A 27,699-nucleotide genomic window follows, 5' to 3' on the forward strand; every position below is an offset into this window, starting at 1 on the left:
TAAGGCAAAGTGCCACATTTATCGATAATACATGTATCAATCAACCCCGTATCATAAGCATATGACATACACCTCTACCCTCACATAACGCGGGTTCGCAAACAACGCGGTAAAGCTCCAACACGCTGATCCCGAACCACTTCCTTCTCCACAGAGGGCTGGTCACCTCCTGCCCATGCTGTGCTGCCCCGTGCAGCAGTCTGGGAGCTGACCTCGTTCGTGAAGACAGAGGCGCAAAAGAAGCATTGAGTACATTAGCTTTTTCCACATCCTCTGTCACACCTGCAGAAGCAGAAGAATTACACAGAAGCATGATTGTTAATTCACACACAGCATTGAATCATTACAGTAAAATACACCTCTTGTAGCATAGCAAGCATGCAGAAACACAGTCTTGTACATTTCTATCCCCTCACCCCCCTCCACACTACACAAAGCAAAGGAAAGTTGGCTGTCATAACCATGCAGCATCAACTCAAAAAAAATCACCTACCAGGGGTCTCCTCTCCTGCTTCTTGCTCACTGGAGTGGGACTCCTGGGACTGGCTAGACACCTCCAGAATGGAGCACAGTTCCTGACTTGCCACCCCACCTGGCGACCTAGCCGTGGGCTACACACCATCTGCTAACTCCACCTCCTCATCCCTGACTTTGTCCAGCCACACCAAAGTATCCATGGGGCTGTTGGTGGTGGAGGTGGGGTTGCAGCCAAGGATAGCATCCAGCTCCTTATACAACCAGCAGGTCTACGGTGCAGCACCAGAGCAACAGTTTGCCTCCCTTGCCTTCTGGTACGCCTTCCTCTGCTCCTTTATCTTCGCTCTGCACCGCACTGAGGAAGCCACACCCCGGTCCCTACTGGGCATGCACCAAGTGCAGTACAAGCAGAAAAGGGAGCAGCCCAGCTCAGTCTGGGCTGACCACCAGTGAGGAAGGATGTCTGCTGCTGGTGCCTGTCTCTCTCGGAGCAGCAGGAGCCCCAGCCCCAGCGGTGCTGAGACCCCGGCAGATGCCTGGATACCTGCGAACACCTCAGGGACTTCGGAGCCACCGGCACCAGTCCAGGCAGTGGAACCTGGGAACCCCGAAGTCACCCAGACCGAAGAGACAGGAGCCAGGGTAGGAAGTAGCCCAAGGGAGGGACTACCCATAGTCCCAAGCATAGTCGGTGTCTTGCACTTGGATGCCCGCTGACTCGGTGGTGAACTCACTCGGGGCCACCAGGGCCCTGGGCTGGGACCCCCTACACTGGCCACCCCACCCCGGGGTGGTGGCCCCCCCCTTCAGGCCACTAGGCCTTGCTGCCCATCAAATCAGAGTAGCCTTATCCACTCTGGCTGCTTGGCCTTGCTGCCCTGCAGAGAAGGGTGTCCCCATTGACTTGGTCCATGGGGCCCTATTGCTCTGTGGATCAGGGCAATTCTATAGACTCTGGCCACTAGGCCTTATCCCATAACACTTGACATAACCCTGCAGTGTAGGTCAGGGGAGAGTGTGCGTGTGTGGGGAGAACCTTCAGCAAAAGGGGGAAAAGCATCTTCCCAAGACTGCCATTTCTGCTCCTTCTGCGGAGTCCCCGGGGCAGGAGACACCTCAGGAAAGTTTCCTTTTCAAGGCATCAATAATAAAATTGGTGAAATTTCAGAATCAACATGGCCTGACATCAGAATTCCAATGCCCTAACCCGGAGCGAACGCGAATGGTCTGGCATATTGAATGCAATGCCCCATGCCAGGCTGCAGCTGATTTGCAACAGCATTTCACGAGGAGAAGACGACCAGCTAATTGTATGATTATTTACTAGCTTGGGGTTCCAATTCCATTTCCTATTCAGTTCACACACAAGTGTCTGATTTCCCAGCTCATTCAAACGTACCGACCTGCGGCTGGAGCTCCCCTCCGCCCCTTGTCACCAGCCAGGGCTGGAATGTTTCACATGGACACTGTCGGGAAGAGACAGGGGGGTAGGTGCCGACTCCACCAGCAGCCACGCTCCCCTCCCTCCCCTCCCACCCCCAGCACTGCAGGACCCACTGGACCCTCCTGGAAGTGTCCTTCCAGTTTGACAGTGAACCATTGCTAGTTGCTCTTTGAGTGCAGCCTTTCAAGCCGTTGTGCACCCTCCCTGCTGTCATTTCATCTAGACCACATTTTCCAACTTTGCTTATGGACCATCAGGTGGGACTGCAAAAACCCTCCCCAAAATCAAGATATATCACGTCTACTGCTTCCTGCCTGCCCACTAGGCTGGTAACCTTGTCAAGGGAGGAAATTAGGTTGGTTTGGCATGATTTCTTCTTGACAAATCTTTGCTAGCTTTAATTTATAACCCTACAAGTCTCAATGGATAGTTTAACCATTTCTTCCATTCTCTTTGCCAGTGTCAATGATTAGCTTGACGGGTCTTTAATTCCCACAGTCCTCTTAGTATCTGTCACTCTTTAAAAAAGGGAACAATGTTTCCCATTCTCCAGTCCTTTGAGACTTACCTGTGCTCTACCATGAGTTCTCGAAGATAACCACTCATGGGTCCAAGATTGCTTCCGCTGGTTCCTTATGTACCTGAAGCATGCAGTGCCCCCAGCGGGGCAGAGGCTGGGGCAGGGAAGCAGCCTGGGTTGGGCTGGGAAGAGGATGGTAGTTCTGGTGCTCAGAGAACAGGCCACAAAAAAGCCAATTCCACCCACTGTGAAAAATCGGCATGGAGCTAAGGGCAGAGCAGGGGTTTCTGCTTTCACTCCTGCTGGGGCATGCAGGGAACCCCGGGGCAATCCTCAAAGAGCATCTGGAACTGAATTGGGGAAACCGGCCTTTCATAACAGGCAGCTCAAGTGTAGATGAACTGTTTTTTGTTTTGTTTTGTTTGTTTACAATTTCTTCTAACACTAAATAATCCTTCAATCCCAGTGTCACAATCCATGAAATTGCTTCAGCCTTGTAGTTTGCCCAGGGCGAAACTGAACATCGCTTCACATACAAGTGAGTGGAGATCAGTCACTTTTCAAGAGTGACTGTGTACAGAAGACAAGTGTTGTGTTTCATTCCTTGTGTCCTGGCGCCATCGTGTGGCCATCTCCTTTGCCCACCTTTCTGTAACAAGTTTTGGGAGTTGGCAGGGAAACTTTATTTCGCCAGGAAAGATGCAGGAACAGGGGCTGCCTGCATGTACCAAACACCCATAGAATGAGGCGTCCGTCCTTGTGAAACAATCATCTCCCTCCTTCGGTTCAGTGGCCGCTACTGTTCGTTCTCCCCAAGATTGGCAGCCGCATGATCAAACCCCTCTGTGCCGAGCAGGAAGGAACACAAAGATTTGCTCTTAAAAGGAGCAGCCACCTTCCTTCTTGAGTCAGATAAATTAATCTTCATTTCCCATGTCTTAGGGGAGGAGTGGAGCTGGGTCCAACTCCTGCTGGGATATAGCTCCCCTCTCCCCCTTGTTCAGTCAGTGGGGGACCCCGTCTCTGCCCAGACCTGAGATGCTGCCCCCCACTCAACCCCACCCTCCTCATTCGCTCTGTGGCTGTGTCACTGCTTTGCTTGCACAGTTGACACCTTTGTGACACACTCTTTTGAAGTGCATTGGTGGTATAGTGGTGAGCATAGCTGCCTTCCAAGCAGTTGACCTGGGTTCGATTCCCAGCCAATGCAGTACTGCATTTTGTCCCCCTTGTTTGAAATTGGCTTCATTTCAGTCACACTGTGTTATAACCACATTATTTTACATTATTCCTTCCTTGTAGGAATTTGCTACTGGTAGCAGTTACTCCTACGTAAGGGACAACCGGTGGGGCCACTGGCCGATCGAGAAGCTAAAGGAGCACTCAAGGACGACAAGGCCATTGCGGAGAAACTAAGTGAATTCTTTGCATTGGTCTTCACGGCTGAGGATGTGAGGGAGAGTCCCAAACCTGAGCCATTCGTTTTGGGTGACAGATCTGAGGAACTGTCCCAGACTGAGGTATCTTTAGAGATTTTGGAACAAATCGATAAATTAAACAGCAATAAGCCACCAGGACCAGCCGTGAAATTGCAGAACTACTAACGGTAGTCTGTAACCTATCATTTAAACCCGCTTCTGCACCAGATGACTGGAGGAGAGCTAATGTGACGCCCATTTTTAAGAAAGGCTCCAGAGGTGACCCCGGCCATGACAAGCCTGTAAGCCTGACTTCCGGGCCGGGCAAACTGTCTGAAACTCTCATAAAGAACAATATGGCCAGACACAGAGATGAACAGAATTTGTTGGGAACCGTCAGCGTGGCTTTAGGAAGGGGAAATCAGCCTCACCAGGCGGCTGGAATTCTCTGGGGAGGGGGGTCGACAAGCTGGGGACCGAGGGGACCCAGGGGACTCAGATTTTCAGAAACCCTTGGACAAGGTCCCTCCCCAAAGGCTCTTACGCAAACTAAGCTGCCCGGGGGTTGCCTCCCTGACCACCCCGGGTCCCAGCAGCCCCCGGCCCGTGTCCCGCCCCCCAGGGCGCAGCGCCCGGGGCAGGTGCAGGGTCCGGGGCGCCCCAGAGTGGCCCAGACTCCCGGGGCGGCTCTTACCAGAGCCCAGCTCCCAGCTTCTGGCCGGGGGGCGGGGCCACGGGAAAGGGGTGGAGCAGGGGGCGGGGCCAGGGAAGGAGCAGGGGGCGTGGGTTTCGGGAAAGGGGAGGAGCAGGGGGCGGGGCCACGGGAAAGGGGCGGAGCAGGGGGCGGGGCCACTGGAAAGGGGTGGGGCGGGGGGCGGGGCCAGGGAAGGAGCAGGGGCGGGGCTATGGGGAAAGGGGAGGAGCAGGGGGCGGAGCGGGGAGCCGTTGCTCCGGGGGTTCGCGGGCTCAGCAGCGTCACTAGGGGGAGGGGCCGAACCCGCCCCTGCCCGCGCCAGCCGTCGCTGAGCACTGCGCATGCGCCGCGCCCGCCGCGAGCCTGCGGAGACTCCATTTCCCAGCAGGCCAGGCACGCCGGAGTTTTCGGGCATGCGCAGCTCGCGCCAGAGGGTGGGGGCCTTTTTTCCGCCCTTAGTCCTGCGTCCGCGGAGGGAGCCGGGCCCGGGGACCGACAGCGGGTGAGTGCGGGGGGGGCCGGGACCCCCCCCCGCGGAGCCTGGCCCGCCCCTCCCCCTGCCGTGGAGCCTCCCTTCCCCTCCCCCCCCACGTACCGCGTATGACAGGCCCCGCCCCCATTCCCAGCGCCGCGTTCCGCCCTCGCCCGTTACATCCGTTAACGGTCCCGCGTCCCCCCTTGCCCCCCCCGGCCATATCCGTTAACGGCCCCGCTCCCCCCGCCCGTGGCTGCCCGGGGAGCGAGCGGGGGTTCCGCGGGGAGGAGCCTGGGCCGGGCGGGGTTCGCCCTCGGCGAGCCGGGGGGGGGACAGAGACGGGGGGAGGGGGGAGAGCGCGACATGGCGGGTTTCAGCGTCTCCCCAGGACAGGGATGGGGGGGGTTGAAATCTCCTCTGCTCCCCCCCCCCAAAACTGGCAACGGTCTTCTCAAGCGTGCCCCTTTCTCTGCCTGTGCGACGTGGAGAGGAAATCCATGTAAACTCCCTGTTTTCTCTCAGGTTCTTGACTAATTCTCGCTCCTCCCCAGATTTTTCCCCATGTTCTCTCCACTGTCAATTTAAAATCGCCTCAGATTTGGGGTGTTTTCCCACCCATTTTGTCTGCCGCGGTTTCTCGTGGTTTAGGTGGGGAGTTGTTGCCCTGAGCCGCTGTGGGGTAGCTGCTGGAGAACTGGTAGGGTAACGCGGTGTTTGCGGGTGTCAGAGGAGCAGCCGTGTTCGTCTATCCGCAAAAAGGACAGGAGGACTTGTGGCACCTTGGAGACTAACCGATTTATTTGAGCGTAAGCTTTCGCGAGCTACAGCTCACGTCACTGGATGCATGCCGTGTTCACACTTACACTGTGTTGACCTCAGTACATTGACCCTGGCTCAACATTGCCTGGGGAGCTGGTGTTACCCTGTTGGCATAATGGACCGTTTACACTGGTGGGAGACTAATTTAAGTGCAGAGACGTGCAACTCAGGGCATGCAATGCAGCTACACTTGCAATGCAGTGTAGACCAGGTCTTTGTAGTGTAGACCAGGCCTGTGGGGGTTTAATCCTGGTGGGAAGACCTACCTCCAATAACGTCACTGTTTTGCTGTGTGACAGAGCCTAGAATGTCAGTTTCCAGGGGAAAAGTCTGGTGGGGGGGACTCTGTGTGTGAAATGGACAAAAGCTCCTTCTGAAAACTCTCCAATTGCTCTTTTTGCCCCGACAGACTACAGAATAACGTCAATGTTTTGCTCTGGATCGTCCCACTGTTGCACAGGAAAGGCAATGGCTGCAGCAAAGTTATCTGAGGTATGGGATTATCACGGACATGGTTGGTGGGCTGTAGCTGGAGGGAGATGGTCAGTAAATGTACAGGAGGGTGGGAGCTGCTGGAGGTGGGAGAAGGCAGGAAATACCCAGAGTGGGGAAAGGGAGGGGACAAACTTGCCAGAATGAATTCGGATTAGGCCCCACATTGAAGGAGCAGACTCCTTGGGTTTGGGTGTGGAACTTTCCCCTATTTGTGGAACAAGAAATAACCCCCTGGCCAGGGCTACAAAAACTTCCCAGGCTCCCAGTGCTACAGCCCGAACCAGCTGACACACTTCATTATTTACCACTATCCCGAACTTCGTGTCATCTGCAAACTTCATCAGTGATATTGTGTTCTCTTCCAAGTCATTGATAAGCAAGTTAAATAGCAACAGGCCAATAACCGATCCCCGTTGGACCCCAATAGAGAAACACGCCCACGTGACCATTTAGAGTTACATTTTGAAATGTATCAGCTGGTTTTGAATCTAGTTAGTGTATGTCACGTTAATTTTGTATTGTTGTTGTCGTTTATCCTGCTGTACCAAGTCAAATACCGTAGAGAAATCAAAGTATTTTACATTAATTCCATTGCTTTATCCACCAAATTTCTGAACTCCTTAAAAAAAAAAAAAAATCCAATTAGTTTTAGAGGATCTGTTTTCCCTCAATTTATGTTGATTGGAATGAATTATATTACCCTCTTTTAATTCTTTAATAATACCCTCCTTCCCCCCCATTATCTTGCCTGACATCAAACCCGGGCTATTATCTTGGTCATCCCTTTTACACTTTTTTTAAATATAGGGGCAACTTTAGCTTTCTTCCAGTGTTCTGGAGTTTCCTCAGTGTTCCAAGAGCTATGTAAAAGCAGCATTAATGGTCCAGAGAGCTCCTCGGCTGCTTTTTTAAAACTCTTGAATGGAAGATATCTGGAACTGCTGTTTTTAAAAATGTCTGACATTAATAGCTACTATTTAACATCCTCATGAATTACTATTTTAATGAAAAGAGTGTCGTCGTCATAAACATATCACGACATCATTCGCTTGTTTTCCCCAAATCCAGGAGAGAAATAGTCACTGAACATTTTTACTTCTTCGGTATTATTATTATTAATGTTTCTGCCCTTTCCGTCTAGTAATGGACCAATAAAATTGTTAGGATCTTTTTGTTATTAATATACTAAAATAAACACAATGCTCCTTCATATTTCCTTAATTCTGCTGGCCAGAGATTTCTCCATTTGTTTCTTTGCTTTACCTTACTAATTTTCTACAATTCTAAGCTTCTGACATTTTTTCCTGTCAACTTTCTCTTCCTTCCAGGTGTTCGTTTATATATATTATATAATTTTATGGGGGGCTATTGGGATTCCCGCCAGGAGACTGTCCCTGACCCTCCTGGGGACTCCATTTCCTGAATCAGTCTCTGGCTATTAGGTGTGTGATGAATATGAAGACCCCTGTCCCCTCTGTCCACTGGCCAGCGTGAGGGGCTCTTTTTCTTCCCTCAACCTGGTGCCTCCTGGCTGCTCAGGATGGGAGTGGGACTGTGCTACCATGTCATTCCCAGAGCTTCCATTTTCTTGTTCCTGCTCTCCCATGAATCCTGGGGTTGTACTAAAGTACTAAGTGTGGGGCTCTTGCTCTTTCAGGGGCCGGTGACTTTCGAGGAGGTGGCTGTGTATTTCACCGAGTCAGAGTGGGCTCTGCTGGACCCCGCTCAGAGAGCCCTCTACAGAGATGTCATGCAGGAGAACTATGAGTCTGCGGCCTCACTGGGTAAGCCTTCCTGTCCCGTTGGTTATTGGAAGCTGTGGGTTCTCTAAAGAATCTCTGTAGTAGTAATTCTATACCTTTACTACTCATACATGTGTACACTGGTTTCCATGTCTTGTCCCCCCTTGGCTTATGTCCCGTCCCAGTATCATTTTTAGATGTACACAAATTTTAAATGACCAATGATACAGAAAGATTTTTTTAAAAATTATTTAATTTATCCTTATTGGATGCATTAAAGTCCAAACCCAACACTTTGCTTTCTCTCCCAGGGCTATGACCATTGGATGTGGGAATTTTGGAAATATTTCTATGATTCCAGTACATACCTCAGTTTCCCTCTGTGCTTGATATTACTATAATCAGAGTGTAAAGACCAGGACACATGGGGTGTTTTCGTTACATAGCTGTCATGGAGTTCACACAGAGATCTCTCTTGGAACTAAAGGCATGTCTACACTACAAGTGCTATGGCTGAAAGTGGCCAGCTGAGAACTGTTCCGTACACCTAGCTGTGTCTAAAGTGAGGGCTAGGCTGACCTAACTATGGCTACGTCTACACTACAGAGTTTCGTCAGTGCCGTGTGTGTTGATTAAAGCAGGTTCTTCTTTGCGTGATGATCCCTATTGAATTCCACTGAGGCTAATCTGCATGCACCATGCTCCCAGAGCTGGAACTTTTTACAGTAGTAGTGTCTGTGGGTTCACGTGTGCGCCCTTGCATCGCCTTGTGGTTTTGCCTGCGTCTTCAGTTCCCTTTCACTGCCACATGTTCCAAGTCAGAGCTTCTGCTGTCCCCTCGTCCGTGGTGATGCATTTTCTTTATTTAGTCAGGGTGTAACCTGCACAATTTAAAGCTCCCACCCCCTACCCATTCTTGTGTATACGCAGGGACAAGGGGCCCGACTTTACCCCTCCCTAGGCTCGGGGCCAATATCCCTTCCTAGTGGTCTCCAGGTTCTACAGGTCTACAGAGCCTTTTCACGGTGAAAGAGACTAACACAGTAATATCCTTAAACATGTGCGTGTATTTATTAGCAACAAATCAATAGAATACACGCACCAAGCATCAAAGGCTCACCACTCCCAGCAAAGACAGCTGGATGTCTCCCAGTGGGCAGTCAGGATCTGCTCTCGTCCGGGGGTCCGACTTCTGTGCAGTATGGTCGTGCAGGGATAAAAGACCTGGCACCTTTGGCCTTGAGCTGTATCTCGGAGTTTAGTTACAATGAGCATGTCTTCTGACCCCCATTATATAGTTAAAATGAGGATTTCTCTTATCTGTGCTTTAACCAATTACTTTATTTAAGACATAGCTATGCAAAAACACTATCCAATCATTTTCACTATACAGGGGTTCACATGCCTAAGACTGCCTACACATTAGCTCTTTTTTTTTTTTTTCCAAAGTTATTTAAAACTTCTCAAGGTCTACTTATCTCTATGCTTTGTTAGTGGAATACACTGTCAGGGTAGAATTGCTTAACCAGCAGTAGACCAGGACACTCTGCCTATTGAAAGTACACTTTCTAACTATTTACAATTTCTTTAGCAACAGCAAAACTTCTTACTTTTTATTATCAGACAGAAACTGCAGAAACTCAAGGCTAACTTATCCATTCTCTCCCCATTCTCTCGACTTTGTGAATATCTATCTGTCTCCAATTCATAGGGCTGCAGCTAATACTTTTCTATCTGTTTGCCTATGACAAGGCTGAATTCCCCGACTCTGTAGTTTTGTTTGCAATTTATGGTGGCTGAGCCTACAAGATGGCTGTGGGTTATGCTAGGTCCAGGCCTCTCATTACAAGGACTTGGTTTTATGTAGTAGTTTTCTGGTTTCTGAACGTTTCGTAGGATTAAGGACTGGGGACGCCATTCTGGCAGTTTCCCGCCAAACGATCCCCAACTCCCCACTTCGCCCCCAGCAGCTGTGTCTGGGTACTCTCTATAGTCAGGATTTTCCTGGTTTCTATAGTGATTTTTCTTGTTTCTGAAAGTTCCGCAAGGCTCAGGATGCAGTTCCCCTCCAAACCTTCCCCCCTCTCTCCCTTCAGCACTGTTAGCCGATGGCCAAGGATGTTTGGTGAGGTGCCAGCTATGCCCGTTTATACCATCCGTGACTTTAACCGCTAGGACGCACTGTCCCTTCGCGGCGGGCAGCCCAGGCTAGGCTGACGGATGCCCCAAGGTCCTAACCACCCATGACTTTAACTGCTAGAGCTCAGAGCTCCTTCGCAGCGGGCAGTCAGGATTGACTGACAGGTGCCCCAAGAGTTTGCCCCGTGGAGGCGGCACAACTCAACGCTAGGCTCTTAGTACTCTCACCTAATGGCCAGGCTTTATAGCCAAAACGGCTGAGGTTCTTTAATTGTGTTGGCTGCTTCACAGTAAACCAGAGAAACAAGTCAGGCTTATGCACAAATGGTTACCAAAATTTATTAAACTAGATTCTAATCATGTGGTTACAAAATTGCTAGTGCCTACCTATTTAAATGTAGAGATGTTACACACACACACAAACAAGTTACAAAACTGAAGCTACAATCCCAAAGAAAGAAAACAAAGTATAGAGCTCTATTTCAAAATATGTGTACACTAAAGATAGGAGATCAGGTGTGGGTGCTTCTTACCCTCCTTGCATCTCTCGATTCCAGCGGTGCCAAGCCAGGATCGGTCACTCAATTCCGCGGAAAGACGAATAAGGGACAAGGCTTAGGGACCCTCTTAGCTGCAGAAGCCTTGGGAGGCTGTCACTTATCTGACCAGCAGACAGATAGTGAAAAGCACTCAAAAATCATGGTGCTGTAGGTCCCCTACTTTATACCTCTGTACTCCTTTATTCTCTTTCTCCTTTCTTACGCCAAATTGGGGCTGGTCTGTCTGGGCGACGCCAGCTCTCGCAAGAATAGTTTACACTTGCAAGGGAGAGAAACAATAAGTTTCGACTACTGGACATTCCTTTTATTAGGGTAAATATTTTCCCACCTAGGATGTTGGTGTGTGTGCATCATGCTATTTAGTAGGGGCTAAGAGCCATGTCTGTCACAGCGCCTCTGCCTGCTGTGAGCCTAATCGGTGTATATGTTCCCAGAGGCACATTGTAGCAGCACACCTGTGCTTTTCACAGCTTCAAAGGCTGTGCTGGAATTTATGTTAAGTGCCCTGTTTTGGCTTCCGCAATGCTGGTCTGAGAGGGGGGGGCTGGCTGTCTGGCTACAAGCACCCAGGTTGAGATGCTGGATTATAACTAAGAGGACAGGATTCAATGTCATTTGTTCTTCCTCAACAAAGAGCACCAATGCTGTCTGTACTGCTTGTGGGAAACCCACACCACATCCAGGTGCAGCATCTATCTCTACTTCCCTGCCTGTACGCGGGAAGACAGAGCCCCTCCCCCTCTCCCCTGCAAGAAGCACCTCGTGGAGGTCACCACTGGGCCACAGTCAAATCCTGGCTATGGAACACCCCAGTACATTGGACTGAATCCAGGAGCTACTGGTACCTGAGTCCCTGGGCACCAGCGCTGCAACAGCAGGATCAACCGGTTTGGCCATATGGGAGCTTGTGGCCCCAATATTCTTCTTCATAACAGTCCTGTTCAACATGGGAATCCTCTCCTGTAGCACAGACCTGTCCTTCGCCAAGCAGGCATTTGAAACAGGGATCAGCCCGGCCCTGATGGTACTGCCAGATCCGGAGGGATTTCTCCCATCATCCTGAGATGAGGCGGTGTCATCGACTCTCTCCTCTCCCCCAGATTACTGCTGTCAGTTTCAAGAGCTGCTACGAAGGATACCTCATGCTCTTGAAATACCATTGGAGGAAGTGCAGCACACGCAGCACCACCTGCTGGACATTTTGCACGCATTGGTACTGGCCAGGGTGGCCCTATCAAAGGAGGACGCTTTCCAACAGACACGCACTGTTGGATGGCACACAGAAAAGAGGTACAGTGTGCTTTCCCCCCCCCGCCCCCCCAAGGGTTACAAGTTTCTATTCTCTCATCCTCTGCCCAATTCCCTGGTGATTCAGGCTGCTATGCAGTGAGCTAAACAACAGCACCCATGCTCCACCCCAGCTGACAATGAGGGCAAGAAACTGGACCTTATGGGTTGAAAGGTTTTCTCCTTGGACGGCCTCCGGTTATGGATCTTGAACTTTCTGGCAGTGATGGCCAAATACGACTTCTTACAGTGTGGACATATGGCAAATGAGCTTCCTCAACAGTATCATGCCCAATTCCTATCAAGTATAGAGGAAGGCAAGTTGGTCACAAAGTCCATACTTCAGGCTGTGGTTGATTCAGCAGATACATCCTTGCGCATTTTGGCAACTGTAATCGTCATAAGGAGGGAATCTTGGTTTCCCTAGAGAAGTTCAGAATACGATCAAAGATCTCCCTTTTGATGAATCACACCTATTCAATCAAAAGACGGATGACCCCTTGTACTCACTGAAAGATTCCATAGCCACTCTGCGATCCTTAGGCATATATACATCAGCACAAAGCAAATGTGTTATCACCTGCCATCTTCTCACAGTGTTACAGAATCCCCAGTTTACCACCAACAGGCCTATGAACCTCCTCAGAAACATCCTATAGTCCACAGATCCCATCCACCTGTTCCGACAGAGCAGTCCTCCACACAACACCGTCTGCCCTTAAGCTATATTTCTGAATGCAAGCAGAGAGCCGTCTCACTTCGCCTGCATCCCAAATTTCTACCAAAGGTGGTTTCCTGCTTCTATTTCAACCTACCTGCTTTCCCGAATCACATGCTTTGAATGAGGAACAGCAGCTTCACTCCCTGGATGTATGTCGGGCCCTGGTCTTTTACTTACAAAGGACAAAGCCATTCCAGAAATCTCCTCGGCTATTTGTTGCCATAGCAGAGAGAATTAAAGGGCAGGCCATATCCACGCAGAGAATCTCGAAGTGGGTCTCAGGGTGAATTGAGCTCTGTTATCAATTGTCAGGATGGTCCCAACCAGGTGGGATATGGGCCCGTTCCACAAGAGTGCCAGCATCGATTACCGCCACGCTCCGTGACGTGCCCCTTATGGACATATGTAAGGTGACCACATGGAGTTGGATACACATCTTTTCTTCTAATTATGCTACAAAGTGTGGCAGTGTATACATTGCAGTGTAGGCATAATTCATGTCTTTACTGCAAACTTAACTCGACATCCAACCGCCACAGTTATTAAGTTGGTTGTGAATGTCCACACCACACTCCTTGTGTCGGTGGAGTGCATCCTCATAGCGGCGCTTGCATTGATGCAGAGAGCAGTGCAACTCGCCTCAGGGGTTTTTGGGAAGGGCTTGCAATGCCTCATGGGACCAAAACATTCTCACAGGAGTGACTGGAATCATGGGTTCAACATCCAATGATGCAGTTTTCTCCACTGATTTCATCTGCAGCCCACAGTATTTTGCGCCTTTTTTTCAAAAGGCTGGCATAGCCTTGGGTAGGCCATCTCCAGAGAAGCATGGACTCCACTCAGCTGTGCACTATTGTGGTGAGTGTTGCAAACATCCTATAGGATATTTCCAGAGCTGTGTCACATTCTGCGCTGCAGTTCCTCTCAATGTCCTTCAAGTAGCACTGCTGAAAACAATGGAATGAAAGTTTCCGGTTGCTGTCGGCAGCTGCCCTGCAGCTGAATATGATGGAGTGCTGGTTCTGGTCCCGAGAAACAAGCACTGACCGGTGGGATTGCATCCTTATGAAGGTATGGGATTACGAGCAGAGACTGCAGGACTTTTGTATGCGCAAGGCCACTTTCCAGGAACTGTATGTGGAGCTCTCCCCAGCCCTGAATTGCAGGGACGTGAAACTGAGACCTGCTCTGACAGTGGAGAAGCGAGTGGCGATTACTGTGTGGAAGCTTGCAACTCCAGATTGCTACTAGTCATTGGGGAATCAATTAGAAGTGGGTAAGTCCACCGTGGGGGTTGCTGCGATCCAAATAGGCAGGGCCATTAAACGCCTTCTGCAAAGAAGAATAGTGGCTCGGGGCAATCTGCAGGACATACTGAATTGTTTTGCCGCAATGGGGTTCCCTAACTGCAGTGTGGTGATAGATGGCCTGCATATCCCTATCTTGGCACCAGACCACGTTGCCACAGAGTACATAAACAGAAAGGGAAACTTTTCTATGGTGTTGCAAGCGCTGGTGGATCACTGGGAACATTTTACTGACATGAACGTAGGATGGTCTGGGAAGGTGCATGACGCGCACGTCTTTTAAGAACACAGGTCTGTTCAGAAAGTTGCAAGCAGAGACTTTCTTTCCAGACTGCAAAAGCACCCTTGGGGACATTGAAATGCCAATGGTGATATTGGGAGACGCAGCCTCTCTCTTATTCCTATGGCACATGGAGCCGGACACCTGGACAGCAGTAAAGATCGGTTCAATAATAGGTTCAGCAAGTGCAGAATGGTGGGTGAATGTGCCTTTGGCCATTTGAAGGGTCACTGGTGCATTTTGCTCACTAGGTTAGACCTCTGTGGGCGGGAAAAACATCCCCCCATGATTATAGCTGCTTGTTGTTTGCTTCATAATATATGTGAAGCAAAGGGCGAGAAGTTTCCACAGGCGATCCACCTCCACACCCCACCCCATCTGCTAATTTTGAGCAGCCAAATACCAGGGCTATAAGAAGAGCTCAGGGTGGACAATGTGTCTCAGGGAGGGATTGAAACTCATTTTAGTAATGACCCACAATAATGTGCGCTGCTATTCTGTATCATTCCTACCCATAGTCTGAACCTTGCTGTGATTGCTGTGCTTTGTTCTCGTGCACATCCCTTCTCCTCCTCCCCTCACCCCGTGCTTTGAATTAATACAGATGATTTTATTTTCAAGACATACTTTTATTGCACACAGATGTAAACACTGAAAGATCTGTCTAAGAATTAACCTTGGAAAGATGATGGAATAAAATTGGGAGTGGGAAAAACACATACATCCTCTCTATAAAAGTACAGCGGCCTTGCCTGTCATACATCAGCACATGTGCAGCTGTTGTTCTTGGCACCCTCCTCTGGGGTTGAGTGGAAGGGATATTGCAGTGCCCCCTTTGCCTAGTGGAACATGAGGTGGGGGAGTACCGTGATGTTGGAATGTCGCTCTGCAGGGGCCGAAGAGGGAGTCAAACCTCAGGGTTTTTTTCCCGAAGGTCACCAGAAGCCTCAGCATGTTTGTTCCTTCAGAATCCCCAGCTTCTCCTGCAGTGGGCCATGCTCTTTCTCCTGGGATGCTCACCTGCTCGCCATGTCCTTTTTTCTGAGAGCAATCCTCCACACCCTTTGCTGTGTCCACTGTTCCAGAGGCATTCATTATCTCATTAAACATATCACATACTCTTTTGTCTCCATCTTGTCTGGGAGAGCCTCTCTGCCGGTGTGGAGGAAGAGCTGAAGGCCACACTTTCAGCTATAACACATCCAGAGCACAAAGGAACCACTGTCAGGGCAGACCCGGGCTGTAGTGCAGAATTTCTATAGAGAAATCACTCCACTGAATCCATGCCAGTATAAAGCATAACATTTTCATTTCTACAAGGTATTTATTGAGCCGGTCTGCTGTCCCAGCTATGGTGAGTATGGCATGGGGGCAGGGGCACCAGACCATCTGCAGCGGGAGGGGAGCCACCTGTGGCGGAACCAGAGGTGGCCAGGGGACCATGCTCACCTCCCCTTTGTAACATGGACGTTGTCTGGAGGCTGGGAACCAGGCTTCCCCATCCCAAACTGCAAGCCTTGGCAGAAGTGGCTCGGGGGGGGGGCTTGTGCTGGCGTGTGGCCACTACAACATTTTCCTCCCCCACCCTCTGTTTCCACTGCTGCTCTCCGGTGCCTTAGGCTTGCTGTTTCTGAGGTCAGTGCTGACCCCTGCCACCCAAACTCGGGTCATGTTTTGTGAAGGATGAGGGAAGGGGCAGTAAATCACAAGGAGGGATTGCAGCACCTCCTGAAATATGTCGTCTTTGCTCTGTCTTGGTCACTTTCTGATCTGGCAGAGGCACTCCGCCAGCGTGCAGGGGGTTCCCCTGAAGGCCATATCTGCAGAAGCACAACAATTACATAGACGTATTATTCTTAGTTCACACACAGCATCAAATCATTACAGTAAAATACATCTCTTGTAACATACCAAGCACATAGCAACACAGTCATGTACATTTCTATCCCCTCACCCACTTCCACACTAAACAAAGCAAAGGAAAGTTGGCCATCATAACCATGCAACATCAACTCAAAAAATCACTTCCCAGGGGTTTCCTCTCTTGCTTCTTGCTCACTGGAGTGAATTCCTGGGACTGGCTAGACACCTCCGGAATGGAGTAGAGTTCCTGACTCGCCATCCCACATAGTGTGTAGCTGTCATAAATATAAAGGGAAGGGTAAACCCCTTTAAAATCCCTCCTGGCCAGAGGAAATCTCCTCTCACCTGTAAAGGGTTAAGAAGCTAAAGGTAACCTCGCTGGCACCTGACCAAAATGACCAATGAGGAGACAAGATACTTTCAAAAGCTGGGAGGAGGGAGAGAAACAAAGGGTATGTGTGTCTGTCTATATTTTGTCTTTGCCAGGGATAGACCAGGAATGAAGCCTTAGAACTTTTAGTAAGTAATCTAGCTAGGTACGTGTTAGATTATGATTTCTTTAAATGGCTGAGAAAAGAATTGTGCTGAATAGAATAACTATTTCTGTCCGTGTATCTTTTTTGTAACTTAAGATTTTTGCCTGGAGGGGTTCTCTGTGTTTTGAATCTAATTACCCTGTAAGGTATTTACCATCCTGACTTTACAGGGGGGATTTTTTTTTTTATTTCTATTTACTTCTATTTCTATTAAAAGTCTTTTTGTAAGAAAACTGAATGCTTTTTCATTGTTCTCAGATCCAAGGGTTTGGGTCTGTGGTCACCTATGCAAATTGGTGAGGCTTTTTATCCAACATTTCCCTGGAAAGGGGGGGTGCAAGTGTTGGGAGGATTGTTCATCGTTCTTAAGATCCAAGGGTCTGGGTCTGTAGTCACCTAGGCAAATTGGTGAGGCTTTTTACCAAACCTTGTCCAGGAAGTGGGGTGCAAGGTTTTGGGAAGTATTTTGGGGGGAAAGACGTGTCCAAACAGCTCTTCCCCAGTAACCAGTATTTGTTTGGTGGTGGTAGCGGCCAATCCAAGGACAAAAGGGTGCAATATTTTGTACCTTGGGGAAGTTTTGACCTAAGCTGGTAAAGATAAGCTTAGGAGGTTTTTCATTCAGGTCCCCACATCTGTACCCTAGAGTTCAGAGTGGGGGAGGAACCTTGACAGTAGCCCACGGCTACGTCTCCATCTGCTAACTCCACCTCCTCATCAATGACTTTGTTGTCAGGGTTAGGTCCACTTGACTCTGTGTTCAGCCACGCCATGCATATGAGTGGTGGCAGCATCTACCCATCAAGGTTACTTAAAAAAAGTAAATTTTATTAAAAACAAAAAGAAAGAAAATACATCTGGAACTTAGGCTTTTGCTAGATTTGAAAAGAGCAATTCCAAAAATCAAGCACCCAAAATAGCTTTCTTGGGGCTTCAGCTTAAAGGTTACAAGCAAACAAAAACATCTGGAAAAAAAAGGAGTACTTGTGGCACCTTAGAGACTAACATTTATTTGAGCATAAGCTTTCGTGAGCTACAGCTCACTTCATCTGGGGTTAGCACAGAGGAGTCTGCAAGCCAATGAGAAATAAAAGAAATAACCCTGATCGCGTCTAGCTAAACATTCTGATCTATGGACACATTGGAGTTCAGATAAGTAGTTCTAGGCGTGATCTGATGACTTATAATCATACCTGGCTTAGCTGCGTATAGCATGGCTGCTCTGACCCTTCAGCCCAGAGAGAACAGACAAAGGGAAAGTTTCTTGCCCAATTTTAAAAAGTTCTCTCTTTCCATTGGTCAAGTGCCCACTTTCCATTGGTCAAGTGCCCACTTTTTTTCTTTACCCAGGGGACTTTTTAACCCTTTACAGGTAAAGCAAGTAAAGAACAGCTACCAGGAGGGATTTTACAGCTAACTGGCTGGCTGGGTGTCCATCAAAGGGAGCTGTCCCCCCACTTTATTTTTTACAACAGCCAAAGGGAAGTTTTCCCTCCAATTTTAAAAAGTTCTAGCCCTCCCATTGGCTCTTGTGGTCAGGTGCCCACTCCTTTCCTTTTACCTGTGGGCTTTTTTAATCTTTTACAGGTAAAGCAAGCAGAGAACCGCCACCAAGAGGGTCTTTATAGCTAACTGGCTGGCTGGGTGTCCATAAAAGGGAGCTACTCCCCCTTCCCCAGCTTCATTTATCACAGCCCTACACAGTTGGTAAACAAAGCAGGTATAGCTAGCAGGCCTTGATGGAGATGTCTTTTCTTCTCTTCTCAGGCACTTGGTCTGTCGAATGTCCCCCAAAGCAGGGTGTTGGCTACCTGGAGACCCTCTGGTCCAAAAGTCCCACAAAAGTCCTTCGTAGCAAGGTTTTGGCTATCTTGACCGTTCTACAGCATCACAGGCCTCGTCAGATATTAATTGGGAACTGCTACTATACCTGTGATATTCTTAGTACTTATACCACTCGCTCTCAGAGGAGTCGCATGCCCCCGAAATATGCCCTGTGGGCATTTCATTACTTGTTTCCCTAACTAATATTTTTGGAAGAGGGCTAAAGAGGGACAGAGACCAAAGATCACTTGGTGTATACTTTCTCCTCAATCATTCCCTTGAGCTGTTAGGGTGGTGCCATCCCAAAGGGTCATCTTGATCCAGGTCAGTTAGTACCATGCTCACTGTTCAGGTGTTTTCTGCGCATTTACTTAGTGAGCTGGCCATCAACTGACCATGACCAAAGTTCCAGCTAACTAACACACACACACGCACACCCACACACCCTGGTTGTAACCATTCATAATCCATAGTTGTGTCAGCATTCAAGTGCAATTTCAGCATATCATCTGATACTAAGAGAACCCTGCTCCCAGAATCCTTTAGCAAGTTCAGACGTCTCCAGCCTTACTACATTCATATCAACAACAGTCATTCATAATAATTCAGCACCATCCCAACAAATATGATTGATAATATTCACTGTAATGCTGCTTTGAGCAAAGGAAGCTGGCCTGGGGATGTTACCCCTTAAAATAAACTGGGGTTAAACAGAACCTTTGTGACAAGATGTGAGTGAAAGCACCCCTGTAATCACACCCTGCACACCACTGTAATAGCCTTTATACAAAATATGCCTTGTGAGGTATCACTTGAAAACCAATAACTTACTGGTCAATAATTCAGTGAAATATATGTAACAACGTTGTATGTAAAGTTATGAATTCCCCCAGTATGATAGGTTTCAGAGTAGCAGCCGTTTTAGTCTGTATTTGCAAAAAGAAAAGGAGTACTTGTGGCACCTTAGAGACTAACAAATTTATTTGAGCATGATGATGTTAGTAGATGTTCAAACTGACACAGCCATGACTAGGTAAAAGTTGTTAACCCAGTCTAACCTAAACAACGGAATGTGTATTTACCTCAATTTGCATATAAGTAATAGGGTCCTTGAGACAGCAAGAGGAGGAAATGGCAGGAGCCAAGGCAAATTTGCATTCAGCATACACAGGAGAGAAGAATGAGCCTGGCTCCACCTTCGCCGCTAGACTCCATGTCACCTTCTTTGCTGTTTGAATAAACTTTGCTTTGAGGGGCAATCCTGAGTAGAATCCACTTCAAAGGGTGACTGCACTATAAAAGTGAGGGGCAAAACCACCCCAAGGTACTTCTTAGGTGAAAGAGAGAAAGGAAGAAGACAAAGGAACCAGCCCTTTGACCCTGGTGGAGATCCTGACCTGACAATTTGCTCAACCGTGGGCACATGTGCTCAGGATTTTACCTTGAACAAAGTTGTGCTTGTTAAGTTTTAGAAAGCATTTTTATCTTTATTTCTCTTGTAACCATTTCTAACTTTTAATACTTTATGCTTCTACTCACTTAAAATCTCTCTTTGTAGTTAAATAAACTTGTTTTGTTTGTAATCAAAACTAATCCAGTGTTGTGTTTTAAATTGAACTGTTTACTAACTCCAGTTAAAGTAGCAAATTCTTGAATATTGGTCCCTTGAGGGGCAACGGACCTCTCAGATGTGAACTGTCCAGGAGAGGGCTGGCCAGTGCAGAACACACATTTTAGGGGAAAAGGACTGGGAGTATGTTGGGGCCACCCTGCACATAGTAACCCAGGCTGGTGGAGGCCAAAGTGGGACTGGACTGTTTCTCACAGGCTGCTGGGTCAGGGCTGTAGCCTTCCACAAACACTCAGGGTGTGATCAGCATGCTGGTAAGCTGTTTGTCAGCGGCCCAGGTTGGGAGCTACAACACCAAAGCAATGTGAGGCATCCAGGATTACAGGGCAGGTGGTGACACAACCTTTCGGAGGTCTGGATTGCACCCCCAGAATGTGACACAAGTATCCCACAAATTCAATTCATCTTGCTTGTTTTCTGTCACTTGTGCAGGGTTTCCAGTTTCCAAACCAGATGTGATCTCCTGCCTGGAACGAGGGGAGGAGCCATGGGTCCCAGACCTCCAGAACTCTGAGGAAAGAGAGACCCCGAGAGATACCTGCACAGGTAAGGAATCAGTTAAACCAGCACCAAATCTGTCCCTGAATTAAGGAAATATTTGGGATTCCTACTAAGCCCTTGTGAGCTGTCTGAATTCAGGATTGTTTTCAGGAGATGTGGCATCCTCATGGCAGACTTCACTTACGGCCTCCTACCTGTCCTGACTCATGCCTGACAGTAGCTCCCTCTCCAATCTACTTTCTCCCTGTATGTTTGGTTGAGATTTAGACCCAGAATTGATCCCGTCCTCTCTCTCCTGTGGGGAAAGGCTTGGGGGAGATTCAGCTCTTTCTTTGTTTGATCTCTCTGTCACTTACTTTTGTTTGTTCCCCCCCTTTCTTCCATTCCTCTCTCTGAGGTTCCCTTTTTTTCTGGCAAAGGAAGTGACTTATGTCTGGTTTCTCTCTCTATTCTAGCAGATGATGGGATGGTGAATGAGAATGAGGAGGAGAATCCTCAACAAGACGATGCTGAGCAAGTAGAAGCACATGAGACGTTATCGGAAAGATCCAAAGGGAATGTTTCCTCGAATTGTGCGCAGGCAAATGCCTGTGAGAGTCAGCACAGACCAGAAGAAAAGTTCAGTAGAGGCTCACACTTTATTAGACATGAGAGAATCGACACCGGGGGAACACCGTACATCTGCCTGGAGTGTGGGAAAACCTTCAAACATAACTCAGTCTTTATCATACATCAGAGAATCCACACTGGAGAGAGACCATACATGTGCCCCGTGTGTGGGAAAAGCTTCAGTCGCAGCTCAAACCTTATCACACATCACAGAATCCACACAGGGGAGAAACCCTACACTTGCCATGAGTGTGGGAAAAGCTTCAGTCGGAGCTCAGAGCTTAGGATACATAGGAGAATCCACACAGGAGAAAGACCCTACACTTGCTGTGAGTGTGGGAAAAGCTTCATTCGGAGCTCAGAGCTTAATAAGCACCAGAGAATCCACACTGGAGAGAGACCCTACAGATGTACTGAGTGTGGGAAAGACTTCATTTATAGCTCACAGCTTGTCACACATCAGAGAATCCACACTGGAGAGAGACCGTACTCATGCCCTGAGTGCGGAAAAGGCTTCACTTCTAGCTCACAGCTTGTCTCGCATCGGAGAATCCACACAGGAGAGAGACCCTATTCATGCCCTGAGTGCGGGAAAAGCTTCAGTTCTAACTCACAGCTTGTCTCACATTGGAGAATCCACACAGGGGAGAGATCCTATCCATGCCCTGTGTGTGGGAAAAGCTTCACTCATAGTTCACAGCTTATCACACATCAGAGAACCCACACGGGAGAGAAACCATACACATGTCCTGAGTGTGGGAAGAGCTTCAGTCGGAGCTCAAACCTTATCATGCATCATAGAATCCACACAGGTGAGAAACCCTACACTTGCCTTGAGTGCGGGAAAAGCTTCAGTCGGAGCTCAGAGCTGATCAGACATCAGAGAATCCACACAGGAGAGAGACCTTACACGTGTCCAGAGTGCAGGAAAAGTTTCACTCGGAGCTCAGATCTTAGTAAGCACCAGAGAATCCACACTGGAGAGAGACCCTACAGATGTCCTGAGTGTGGGAAAGGCTTCCGTTATAGCTCACATCTTGTCTCACATCGGAGAATCCACACAGGAGAGAGACCCTACTCGTGCCCTGTGTGTGGGAAAAGCTTCACTGATAGTTCACAGATGATCACACATCAGAGAAGCCACACAGGGGAGACCCCCTACACATGTCCTGAGTGTGGGAAAGGCTTCAGTTGGCACTCAAACCTTATCACACATCAGAGAATCCATACGGGAGAGAAACCATACACATGTCCTGAGTGTGGGAAAAGCTTCAATCGGAGATCAAACCTTGCCGCACATCACAGAATCCACACAGGGGAGACACCCTATAGCTGCCCTGCGTGTGGGAAAAGCTTCAGTCGGAGCTCAGAGCTCATCATACATCAGAGAATTCACACAGGAGACAGACCCTACACTTGCTGTGAGTGTGGGAAAAGCTTCATTCGGAGCTCAGAGCTTATCATACATCAGAGAATCCACACTGGAGAGAGACCCTATAGATGCCCTCAATGCGATAAAGGCTTCAGTTATAGCTCACAGCTTGTCTCACATCAGAGAATCCACACAGGAGAATAACACTATACTTGTATTCAGTAGGGTATACATGTTTCTTTTTTGTTGTGGGTTTTTTGGTTGGTTGGTTGGTTTTTTAATGTATTGGCTAATTCCCACATATTGGTCTTTAAGGTTGATTGCACCATTTCCTTTACTGTTGTCTCTCAGCTCCCCTCAGTTGAGTTTGCAGTTCACCTTACTTTGGGGTGAATCCTGTGATCCTTTTTTTCAACTCTTTAATTTTATGAGTTATGGGAGTGTGTGTCCCTCCAGGCAGAAATGTCCATCAGTCCGAGTTGGGAGAGAGAGGGTTGACCTCATCTAGCTACAGTGAGATAAAAATTATCTGTGCCTTGTCTCCACTAGAACTGTACATTGAGTTAGGCCATGTCTACACTACCACTTATGTCAGCAAAACTTATGTCGCTCAGGGGTGTGAAAAAAGCCCGCACTCCTGAGTAACATAAGTTTTGCCAGCGTAATTGGCAGCGTGCACAGCGCTACGTCGACAGGAGAGCTTCTCCCACCGACATAGCTACCGCCGCACATTGACGGTGGTTCAATTATGTCAACGGGAGAGCTCTCTCCCACCAGCATAGAGCAGCTACACAAGAGATCTTACACCAGCACGGCTGCATCAGTACAGCTGTGCCACTATAAGGTCTCTAATGTAGACACCACGTAAATTGCTCAAATTAGCTATCTTGATGTAAAAACACAACTCTTTTCAGGGCAGACATAACCCAGGTGCAATGGTTGTGGTTAGCTTTCCCCTTGTGCTGACCTGATCTCCATCACTCTTCAGCCTGGGCTACACTGCAGGGGCGGGGGTTGAACTAAGATACACAACTTCAGCTATGCTATTTGTGTAGCTGAAGTCAAAGTATCTTAGTTCAACTTACCTGGCCATCCTCACGGTGGCGAGTCGACCACGGCGGCTCCCCCGTTGACTCTGCTTACTTTTCCTGCCGAGGTGGAGTACAGGCATCAATTCGGGGATCAATCTCTATCCCATATCAAGGTTCCTTCCCTACTCTGAACTCTAGGGTACAGATGTGGGGACCTGCATGAAAAACCCCCTAAGCTTATTTTTACCAGCTTAGGTTAAAACTTCCCCAAGGTACAAACTATTTTACCTTTAGCCCCTGGACTTTATTGCTGCCACCACCAAGCGTCTAACGAATATATAACAGGGAAAGAGCCCACATGGAAACGTCTTTCCCTCCAAAATCCTCCCAAAACCTACACCCCCCTTTCCTGGGGAAGGCTTGATAAAAATCCTCACCAATTTGCACAGGTGAACACAGACCCAAACCCTTGGATCTTAAGAACAATGAAAAATCAATCAGGTTCTTAAAAGAAGAATTTTAATTGAAGAAAAAGTAAAAGAATCACCTCTGTACAATCAGGATGGTAAATACCTTACAGGGTAATCAGATTCAAAACATAGAGAATCCCTCTAGGCAAAACCTTAAGTTACCAAAAGACACAAAAACGGGAATATACATTCCATTCAGCACAACTTATTTTATCAGCCATTTAAACAAAACAGAATCTAATGCATATCTAACAAGATTGCTTATTAGCTCTTTACAGGAGTTCTGCATTCCTGCTCTGGTCCCGGCAAAAAAAAAAAACAGACAGAGAGAACCCTTTGTCCGTCCCGTCCCGTCCCCCCAGCTTTGAAAGTATCTTATCTCCTCATTGGTCTTTTTGGTCAGGTGCCAGCGAGGTTATCTTAGCTTCTTAACCCTTTACAGGTGAAAGGGTTTTTCCTCTGGCCAGGGGGGATTTAAAGGTGTTTACCCTTCCCTTTATATTTATGACAGGTGCCAAGGCCCTTTTTAGTTTGAGGAGGCCAGCTATTAGAGCATGTCCATTTAACTCTCAGACTAGGCTGTGGAAACCTTCAGAACTTTTATTTTTTGTGTCACATGAAGCCGTGTTCTCAGCTCTCTGTGCGTAGGTATCATGCTCTGATCCTAAATCAGACTCGTTGGGGCTGGAAATGAGTGTCACAGACCTACAGGGGGAATTTGAAAGGATCCCAAACAGATTAACCTTTCTGTGCTTTAATCCTTATTTCTGTCTATTGGCAAAGTTGCTTTCAGGATTTTTCCAGCTGAGCTGGGATTGTTTCCAAATGGGAAGGTTGGCTGATATTCCCCATTATGATAATTCTAAAACCTTTGTAACTAGCATGACAGAATAGTAATGAGGTGATGCTGAGTGAAGAAGGTTTGAATGGATCAGAGGACAGCGCAATAGGAAAATCTGTTCTAATTTGGCATCATGAGATGTAAGATGTTCTGGAGTTTCATTTTATATGATACTGAAACTGTCTTATTCTCTTGTGTGTTTTGGGTTTCTCTCTTTCCTGAGGGCATTTGATAACATAACTGGACTTTAGTTTCTTTATGATAGGGTGAAGTTCAGTTTTTTGGTGGAGTTTGAGACAAATGACCATTTAGTAAAACAATAATTTCTTTTCATGTATGTCTATTTTTCCACTCCTCCATTATGACATGGAGGAAGTTCAAGAGCAGTTCAGTCGTCAGGAATGAGTACTCAAAGCTATTGGATTTGCTACCACAGAAACAGTAGCATTTTAAAAATTCTACATCTAACTAAGGAATGGAATTGAATAACAATGTGATCATATAGTTTGGGTCAATATTGTCTTGGAGGATTCAATATTCCACAGTAAGTAACTCGGAACTCAGCAAAATGCCCATATATTTGGGTCGCAAGGCAGTTGTGGCCCAGACCTAACAGGAGGTGTCTTTTGAAGATCTCTCTTTCGTAATCAAGTGCACATTGTGTATTATTTCAGAACACAGTTCCTACCTATGTAGAGATGGAGAAAATGGAAGTGGTATTTTTGCTGAGTTTACACCTTATAGATGCTGCAAATATGTATAAAATAAAATCCGTTGTGAGTGTGAGATAGCTGCAGCAGTCGATCTATTTTTAATAGATACCCCACCTTTGGTAACTTACACGGCTTGTGAACCAGGCCCATATCTGTGCCACCAGATTAATAAATAAACTTGGCATGCCTGGTTGGGGAAGTGATTCCTCACTCTATGACTACTGAGATTTTCTGTGATGTGGTAAAGGATTCTACTCCAGAGAAGTAAAGTTACCCTGACCATGGCTAAGGATTAGACTAGTTTTTAAGTAGAAATAATAGACACCCAGTGGTTGATTTGTACCCCAGAGATGGAAACTAGGGTAACTTTAGGCTCAGATAAACTATTTATATATAGAACACTATCTCCGAGTTCGGTGGCAGATTATGGTTCAAATGATGTTGTGGTAAGATATTGGGGAGTTGTCCTTTACCATTTGGATCCAGAGTTTTATGAGCCAAAGAAAGAAACAGTTGATGCCTTCAGAGGACAGCCCTTCCCCATGGATCCCTATCTGGCTGTCTTGTTGGAGAAGAAGCACTTCAATGCTGTGCAAGTGGTGTTAACCAATGAGGGAATGAATATCAGACTCTCAAGCTCAAACTGCAGGACTGATGACTGTTGAGTCCTGATTCCATGGTTCTGGCTCTCAGTTTTGCTCCCATGTGCTATGAATTTGCATCGTTTCTCCATCTCCTGCAACTTTGAAAGATTAGAAATTGTGAAAATAGAATAAAAGTGTTTTTTCTCAAGAGAACACATTTGAGATGACTTCCACCAACACTTATGACCGAAGACCCAGAGAGAAATGAGCTCCCAGAAATAGAAGGCACCTATGTTAGTACAGAACACAACTTTACACAAGACTTACTTGGTGGAAAAGGGGATTCAGAGAAAACTAACACAGATGATAAAATTGTGTAGCCTTCAGATATGTTGTTACCAGTGAAAATGAAATTAAACAGAAAGTTTATTGCAGAATAAGAGACTGATTATGATTATACTGATTATGAATTTATTTGCAACACTGAAAGTTATCTGGGTTTTCTTCTGGGTTCAGAAAAGAATTAGATTAAGTTTATGTAGTATAGGTCCATCAATGGCTACTAGCCAAGATGGCTAAGCCTCTGACTGCCAGATGCTAGGAGTCAATGATACGGGATGGATCACTCGCTAATTGACCTGTACGTTCCTCCTGAAGCATCTAGCGTTGGCCAATGTCAGAAGACCAGATACTGGGCTAAATGGACCATTGGTCTAACCCAGTATGGCCATTCTTATGTTTCTGTCTCCTGCCTCCCTCCAAGTAGTATATGAAAGGTGACTAATCCTGTAAAATTTATTTGATGTAATTTACCCTCTTTGGATTAAGGAGTTCTAAAGTAAAACCTCACTCAAAAGGGGTTGGTGTATGGTAGTATGTAGGAGAAATAGTGTATATCAAAATAAAGACCTAGTATAGACTTTAATTATTACTATTTCAAATGGATTTTTGATAAGCTTTTAAAATAATATTTCTGTTGAGAAAAAATTACATAAGGAGACATGTTGTGTAACATTTTACCCAGTTATAAGGCAACAATCACTGAAATCTCCAGTTCTCTTATTTGCAAACCAAAGTTTATATCCCGTCTGTCAGGAGGTGCCTTAATTTAAAATGGTGATGGGTACAAGATAGTAGCTTTTCTGGTTTTTTAAGTTTTGGTTTTTTGCAACCAGTTTTTTCATGGGTGCTGTCATGGTTCCTTCCCCACTCTGAACTCTAGGGTACAGATGTGGGGACCTGCATGAAAGATCCCCTAAGCTTATTCTTACCATCTTAGGTTAAACGCTGCCACCACCAAAGTGTTACACAAAAAACAGGGGAAGTTCCCACTTGGAAACGTCTCCC

General features: G+C 47.4%; 1 protein-coding gene and 1 non-coding gene across 4 annotated transcripts; both read left to right on the forward strand.

Moving 5' to 3' along the window:
* Positions 1-3,579: 3,579 nt before the first annotated feature.
* TRNAG-UCC (transfer RNA glycine (anticodon UCC)) lies at positions 3,580-3,651 on the forward strand. The gene has a single exon. It is a non-coding gene; the product is annotated as a tRNA-Gly (tRNA).
* A 275-nt stretch (positions 3,652-3,926) lies between these two features.
* Positions 3,927-27,093, forward strand: LOC141978897 (uncharacterized). Of its 3 annotated transcripts, none has more exons than XM_074941246.1 (5): positions 3,927-3,961; positions 6,257-6,339; positions 8,000-8,126; positions 20,664-20,777; positions 21,188-27,093. In XM_074941246.1, exons 2-5 carry the CDS (start codon positions 6,274-6,276, stop codon positions 22,915-22,917), a joined length of 2,037 nt encoding a protein of 678 aa, XP_074797347.1. In that variant the 5' UTR covers positions 3,927-3,961; positions 6,257-6,273; the 3' UTR covers positions 22,918-27,093. The 3 variants fall into 3 exon arrangements, with proteins under 3 accessions (XP_074797347.1, XP_074797346.1, XP_074797348.1); XM_074941245.1 differs by lacking the exon at positions 3,927-3,961 and adding an exon at positions 5,002-5,055; XM_074941247.1 differs by lacking the exon at positions 3,927-3,961 and adding an exon at positions 5,789-5,834.
* Positions 27,094-27,699: the final 606 nt, after the last annotated feature.

Source organism: Natator depressus, chromosome 28, assembly GCF_965152275.1.
Source record: "Natator depressus isolate rNatDep1 chromosome 28, rNatDep2.hap1, whole genome shotgun sequence".
Lineage (NCBI taxonomy): Eukaryota > Metazoa > Chordata > Testudines > Cheloniidae > Natator > Natator depressus.

Coding starts and splice junctions, on each gene's coding strand:
- LOC141978897 (XM_074941246.1), top strand. CDS start 6,274: ATGTTTTGCTCTGGATCGTCCCACTGTTGCACAGGAAAGGCAATGGCT. Junction 8,127..20,663: donor TGAGTCTGCGGCCTCACTGG/GTAAGCCTTCCT, acceptor TCACTTGTGCAG/GGTTTCCAGTTTCCAAACCA. Junction 20,778..21,187: donor CCCGAGAGATACCTGCACAG/GTAAGGAATCAG, acceptor TCTCTATTCTAG/CAGATGATGGGATGGTGAAT.